Source organism: Oncorhynchus keta, chromosome 14 (assembly GCF_023373465.1).
Source record: "Oncorhynchus keta strain PuntledgeMale-10-30-2019 chromosome 14, Oket_V2, whole genome shotgun sequence".
Taxonomy (NCBI): domain Eukaryota; kingdom Metazoa; phylum Chordata; class Actinopteri; order Salmoniformes; family Salmonidae; genus Oncorhynchus; species Oncorhynchus keta.
In genome coordinates, this window is record NC_068434.1 from 5,225,767 (window position 1) to 5,233,266 (window position 7,500).

Consider the following 7,500-nt stretch of genomic DNA (forward strand, 5'->3'; position numbering starts at 1 on the left):
AAAGGTTAACATGGTGATAGTATGGAATAAAGGTTAACCTTTATTCCATACTATTACCATGTTAACCTTTATTCCATACTATCACCATGTTAACCTTTATTCCATACTATTACCATGTTAACCTTTATTCCATACTATTACAGTGTTAACCTTTATTCCATACTATCACCATGTTGTTAACCTTTATTCCATACTATTACCATGTTAACATGGTGATAGTATGGAATACAGATTAATAACATGGTAATAGTATGGAATAAAGGTTAACATGGTAATAGTATGGAATAAAGGTTAACATGGTGATAGTATGGAATAAAGTTTAACATGGTGATAGTATGGAATAAAGGTTAACATGGTAATAGTATGGAATAAAGGTTAACATGGTAATAGTATGGAATAAAGTTTAACATGGTAATAGTATGGAATAAAGGTTAACATGGTAATAGTATGGAATAAAGGTTAACATGGTGATAGTATGGAATAAAGATTAACATGGTGATAGTATGGAATAAAGGTTAACATGGTAATAGTATGGAATAAAGGTTAACATGGTGATAGTATGGAATAAAGGTTAACATGGTAATAGTATGGAATAAAGGTTAACATGGTAATAGTATGGAATAAAGGTTAACATGGTGATAGTATGGAATAAAGGTTAACATGGTAATAGTATGGAATAAAGGTTAACATGGTGATAGTATGGAATAAAGGTTAACATGGTGATAGTATGGAATAAAGGTTAACATGGTAATAGTATGGAATAAAGGTTAACATGGTGATAGTATGGAATAAAGGTTAACATGGTGATAGTATGGAATAAAGGTTAACATGGTGATAGTATGGAATAAAGGTTAACATGGTAATAGTATGGAATAAAGGTTAACATGGTAATAGTATGGAATAAAGGTTAACATGGTGATAGTATGGAATAAAGGTTAACATGGTAATAGTATGGAATAAAGCTTAACATGGTGATAGTATGGAATAAAGATTAACAACATGGTGATAGTATGGAATAAAGGTGAACATGGTAATAGTATGGAATAAAGGTTAACATGGTGATAGTATGGAATAAAGGTTAACATGGTGATAGTATGAAATAAAGTTTAACAACATGGTAATAGTATGGAATAAATGTTAACATGGTGATAGTATGGAATAAAGGTTAACATGGTGATAGTATGGAATAAAGGTTAACATGGTGATAGTATGGAATAAAGTTTAACAACATGGTAATAGTATGGAATAAAGGTTAACATGGTGATAGTATGGAATAAAGGTTAACATGGTAATAGTATGGAATAAAGGTTAACATGGTAATAGTATGGAATAAAGGTTAACATGGTGATAGTATGGAATAAAGGTTAACATGGTAATAGTATGGAATAAAGGTTAACATGGTAATAGTATGGAATAAAGGTTAACATGGTGATAGTATGGAATAAAGGTTAACATGGTAATAGTATGGAATAAAGGTTAACATGGTGATAGTATGGAATAAAGGTTAACATGGTGATAGTATGGAATAAAGGTTAACATGGTAATAGTATGGAATAAAGGTTAACATGGTGATAGTATGGAATAAAGGTTAACATGGTGATAGTATGGAATAAAGGTTAACATGGTGATAGTATGGAATAAAGGTTAACATGGTAATAGTATGGAATAAAGGTTAACATGGTAATAGTATGGAATAAAGGTTAACATGGTGATAGTATGGAATAAAGGTTAACATGGTAATAGTATGGAATAAAGCTTAACATGGTGATAGTATGGAATAAAGATTAACAACATGGTGATAGTATGGAATAAAGGTGAACATGGTAATAGTATGGAATAAAGGTTAACATGGTGATAGTATGGAATAAAGGTTAACATGGTGATAGTATGAAATAAAGTTTAACAACATGGTAATAGTATGGAATAAATGTTAACATGGTGATAGTATGGAATAAAGGTTAACATGGTGATAGTATGGAATAAAGGTTAACATGGTGATAGTATGGAATAAAGTTTAACAACATGGTAATAGTATGGAATAAAGGTTAACATGGTGATAGTATGGAATAAAGGTTAACATGGTAATAGTATGGAATAAAGGTTAACATGGTAATAGTATGGAATAAAGGTTAACATGGTGATAGTATGGAATAAAGGTTAACATGGTAATAGTATGGAATAAAGGTTAACATGGTAATAATATGGAATAAAGGTTAAAATGGTGATAGTATGGAATAAAGGTTAACATGGTAATAGTATGGAATAAAGTTTAACATGGTAATAATATGGAATAAAGGTTAACATGGTAATAGTATGGAATAAAGGTTAACATGGTGATAGTATGGAATAAAGGTTAACATGGTAATAGTATGGAATAAAGTTTAACAACATGGTAATAGTATGGAATAAAGGTTAACATGGTAATAATATGGAATAAAGGTTAACAACATGGTAATAATATGGAATAAAGGTTAACATGGTGATAGTATGGAATAAAGGTTAACATGGTGATAGTATGGAATAAAGGTTAACATGGTAATAGTATGGAATAAAGGTTAACATGGTAATAGTATGGAATAAAGGTTAACATGGTAATAGTATGGAATAAAGGTTAACATGGTAATAGTATGGAATAAAGGTTAACATGGTGATAGTATGGAATAAAGGTTAACATGGTGATAGTATGGAATAAAGGTTAACATGGTAATAGTATGGAATAAAGGTTAACATGGTAATAGTATGGAATAAAGGTTAACATGGTAATAATATGGAATAAAGGTTAAAATGGTGATAGTATGGAATAAAGGTTAACATGGTAATAGTATGGAATAAAGTTTAACAACATGGTAATAGTATGGAATAAAGGTTAACATGGTAATAATATGGAATAAATGTTAACATGGTAATAGTATGGAATAAAGGTTAACATGGTGATAGTATGGAATAAAGGTTAACATGGTAATAGTATGGAATAAAGTTTAACAACATGGTAATAGTATGGAATACAGGTTAACATGGTAATAGTATGGAATAAAGGTTAACATGGTAATAGTATGGAATAAAGGTTAACATGGTAATAGTATGGAATAAAGGTTAACATGGTAATAGTATGGAATAAAGGTTAACATGGTGATAGTATGGAATAAAGGTTAACATGGTGATAGTATGGAATAAAGGTTAACATGGTAATAGTATGGAATAAAGGTTAACATGGTAATAGTATGGAATAAAGGTTAACATGGTAATAATATGGAATAAAGGTTAAAATGGTGATAGTATGGAATAAAGGTTAACATGGTAATAGTATGGAATAAAGTTTAACAACATGGTAATAGTATGGAATAAAGGTTAACATGGTAATAATATGGAATAAATGTTAACATGGTAATAGTATGGAATAAAGGTTAACATGGTGATAGTATGGAATAAAGGTTAACATGGTAATAGTATGGAATAAAGTTTAACAACATGGTAATAGTATGGAATACAGGTTAACATGGTAATAATATGGAATAAAGGTTAACATGGTAATAGTATGGAATAAAGGTTAACATGGTGATAGTATGGAATAAAGGTTAACATGGTAATAGTATGGAATAAAGTTTAACAACATGGTAATAGTATGGAATACAGGTTAACATGGTAATAATATGGAATAAAGGTTAACATGGTAATAGTATGGAATAAAGGTTAACATGGTAATAGTATGGAATAATGGTTAACAGCATGGTGATAGTATGGAATAAAGGTTAACATGGTGATAGTATGGAATAAATGTTAACAACATGGTGATAGTATGGAATAAAGGTTAACATGGTAATAATATGGAATAAAGGTTAACATGGTAATAGTATGGAATAAAGGTTAACATGGTAATAGTATGGAATAATGGTTAACATGGTAATAGTATGGAATAATGGTTAACAGCATGGTGATAGTATGGAATAAAGGTTAACATGGTGATAGTATCGAATAAAGGTTAACAACATGGTGATAGTATGGAATAAAGGTTAACATGGTAATAATATGGAATAAAGGTTAATAACATGGTAATAGTATGGAATAAAGGTTAACATGGTAATAGTATGGAATAAAGGTTAACATGGTAATAATATGGAATAAAGGTTAATAACATGGTAATAGTATGGAATAAAGGTTAACATGGTAATAGTATGGAATAAAGGTTAACATGGTAATAATATGGAATAAAGGTTAACATGGTAATAATATGGAATAAAGGTTAATAACATGGTAATAGTATGGAATAAAGGTTAACATGGTAATAGTATGGAATAAAGATTAATAACATGGTAATAGTATTTAATAAAGGTTAACATGGTAATAGTATGGAATAAAGGTTAACAACATGGTGATAGTATGGAATAAAGGTTAACATGGTAATAGTATGGAATAAAGGTTAACATGGTAATAGTATGGAATAAAGGTTAACATGGTGATAGTATGGAATAAAGGTTAACATGGTAATAGTATGGAATAAAGGTTAACATGGTAATAGTATGGAATAAAGGTTAACATGGTAATAGTATGGAATAAAGGTTAACATGGTAATAGTATGGAATAAAGGTTAACATGGTAATAGTATGGAATAAAGGTTAACATGGTAATAGTATGGAATAAAGGTTAACATGGTAATAGTATGGAATAAAGGTTAACATGGTAATAGTATGGAATAACATTTCTGTGCTTCTTCTCTCCTGCTAGCTGGCATACCTGCTAGCTCAGTTCCAGTACTTTGTCTGTCCCGTGGAATACAACAGTGAGACCAACCGTTTCACTGCGGAGTGTGAACCCTCGGACATTTTCGTGATGCACGAGTACACATTGCCCTTCACTGTCCAGAGCATCCTCAGATGGGTAAGGGGACCTTTACAACTGTAAATTGACCCCCCCCCCAGAAATCCTGTCTGAATAATTCCTGTTTGGGGGATTCCCTAACATCTTATTCTCTGCTGGACCCAGAAGTCCTCTAACTGGGCAAAGCTGTGGCATTTGGGAATGTTTTGGGGGATTTTGCCACCAGGGCCAAAGGTTATCTGGTCATAGAAGGGCAGCACCTCCAGGCAGAGTGCTTTATTCTACCCCAGCAGTCCTGGGCTCACCTGCTCTGACAAGTAGTGTGCCTTTCCTGTTGGTCCTGGATGGCTTAGACACGAGGCAAACCTTTTTTGTTCTTAGGCTGAGTTTTACACAGGCAGTCCAATTCTGGGCAAAAAAAAGAGCTTATCTGATTGGTCAAAAGACCCAATTAGTGGAAAAAAGATCAGAATTAGGATGCCTGTATTACTGGTCTGGTGAGAGTCTGAGAGACCTGCTGTTGTGTGTACTAGACATGATCGATGCTTACTTGTATTTTACTACATGTTGCTCAAACATTTACTTACTAGCTAGTTACAACTAAATAGTAGTGCTTGTTTCAATGAATCCAAGGGAAATGCTAAAGTGTCTGCCTGTCTGTCTGCCTCTCTCTGCCTGTCTGCCTCTGTCTGCCTCTGTCTGTCTGTCTGTCTGTCTGTCTGTCTGTCTGTCTGTCTGTCTGTCTGCCTCTCTGTCTGTCTGTCTGTCTGTCTGTCTGTCTGTCTGTCTGTCTGTCTGTCTGTCTGTCTGTCTGTCTGTCTGTCTGTCTGTCTGTCTGTCTGTCTGTCTGTCTGTCTGTCTGTCTCTCTGTCTGTCTGTCTGTCTGCCTCTCTGTCTGTCTGTCTGTCTGCCTCTCTGTCTGTCTGTCTGTCTGCCTCTCTGTCTGTCTGTCTGCCTCTCTGTCTGTCTGCCTGCCTGTCTGTCTGTCTCTGCCTGCCTGCCTGCCTGTCTGTCTGTCTCTGCCTGCCTGCCTGTCTGTCTGTCTGCCTCTCTGTCTGCCTCTCTCTCTCTCTGTCTGTCTTTCTCTCTGTCTGTCTTTCTCTCTATCTGTCTGTCTGTCTGTCTGTCTGTCTGTCTGTCTGCCTCTGTCTGTCTGTCTGCCTCTCTGTCTCTGTGTCTGTCTGTACAGAAAACGGTGACCATCTACCCATACCAGATCCACAGCGTGGCTCTCTCCACCTTCGGCTCTCTCATTGGTCCTTTTGGAGGATTCTTCGCCAGCGGATTCAAACGAGCGTTCAAGATTAAAGTGAGAACCGAGACATTAACACACACACACGCACAAAGGCCTACGCTTGGCTACGCTTGTTTAATGAACTAAATATTTGTGTAGGATTGTTTCCATGGATACCTTAAAGACATAATCATGATGATTTGTCTGTAAGTAGCCTTGGGCGGTATCCAGATTGTCGTACTGTTCTTCTGCCATCCCGGGGTTTACGGTATTTCCAGCATAGTACACTAGGGGGCACTAAATACACACAAAAAAAGACATTTTTTTTAGTTCTCATGAACGCTTTTTAGCTAAATGCTAACGAAGCGAAAACGAACCAACTAATTGCAGACAGGCAAATCCAGCTCATAAAGCAAAACAAGTATAGCAAGTAAACATTTTCGGTGAGTGTGGAAATTTTACAAGTTGAAAGTGAAATAAGAAAAATTGTGCAAATGAACAAAGTTGTTTAATGCATGCTTTTCTGAAGGAAGAGCATCATGTGTACTCGGAGCAGGGAGGGAAAACAAACACTAGTAGGAAGCACCGGGACAAAATGGCAGCCGTGTAGAACCAATCCAGAGCACTTTGTCTTCTCCAACACGGCAGAAAGCTAACACCCCTTCTCCTGATTTTGAATTCAGCCCACTTACCATAGCTAACTAACAAGTAAACCAAACTTCACAGCCGGAGAGTATAGCGCATCTTTAGACAGTTCTTTAAGATATCTGATGGTAAACATTTAGTAGTGAATAACACACAAGTGTAACTTAATCACCTGATTGGGCCACACGAGACTCGATGCTTTGGGACTCCCGTTATGCTCGTTACGATGAACACGCGACTGGCTGAAAAAGTTTTTGTAACGGGTGACATGAAGGATGCAACCTACTTTAATCTCCTAATGTAGTTGTACAAGTTGACTGCGGGAATTCACTTCATATTCAAATGAATTGAAAAACTTGAAAGAAATAGTATTCAACGCTGTTGAAAAACCAGCTTGTGGGTATTTCCAAATATGTTATACTGCTCAACCCTAGTAGTAACCTCTCTCTCTCCTGTCAGGACCTTCTCTGTAGTAACCTCTCTCTCTCTCTGTCCTGTCAGGACCTTCTCTGTAGTAACCTCTCTCTCTCCTGTCAGGACCTTCTCTGTAGTAACCTCTCTCTCTCTCCTGTCAGGACCTTCTCTGTAGTAACCTCTCTCTCTCCTGTCAGGACCTTCTCAGTAGTAACCTCTCTCTCTCCTGTCAGGACCTTCTCTGTAGTAACCTCTCTCTCTCTCTCCTGTCAGGACCTTCTCTGTAGTAACCTCTCTCTCTCCTGTCAGGACCTTCTCTGTAGTAACCTCTCTCTCTCTGTCCTGTCAGGACCTTCTCTGTAGTAACCTCTCTCTCTCCTGTCAGGACCTTC

General features: G+C 35.4%; 1 protein-coding gene and 1 long non-coding RNA gene across 16 annotated transcripts in view; both read left to right on the top strand.

The window, feature by feature from the left end:
• LOC127907130 (phosphatidate cytidylyltransferase 1-like) overlaps nt 1-7,500 on the top strand; it is a 73,839-nt gene that overhangs the window by 58,015 nt on the left and 8,324 nt on the right. For all 15 annotated transcript variants that reach the window (XR_008063319.1, XR_008063321.1, XR_008063322.1 and 12 more), the window contains exons 10-11: nt 4,723-4,875; nt 6,005-6,124. Coding sequence is in view for 2 of the 15 variants with exons in the window: in XM_052460854.1 (XP_052316814.1) it covers nt 4,723-4,875; nt 6,005-6,124 (273 nt within the window). In the remaining 13 variants the exon portion in view is untranslated. The remainder of the gene's footprint in view (nt 1-4,722; nt 4,876-6,004; nt 6,125-7,500) is intronic.
• LOC127907132 (uncharacterized) lies at nt 1,885-3,147 on the top strand. The gene is made up of 3 exons (XR_008063334.1): nt 1,885-2,240; nt 2,353-2,582; nt 3,009-3,147. It is a non-coding gene; the product is annotated as an uncharacterized LOC127907132 (long non-coding RNA).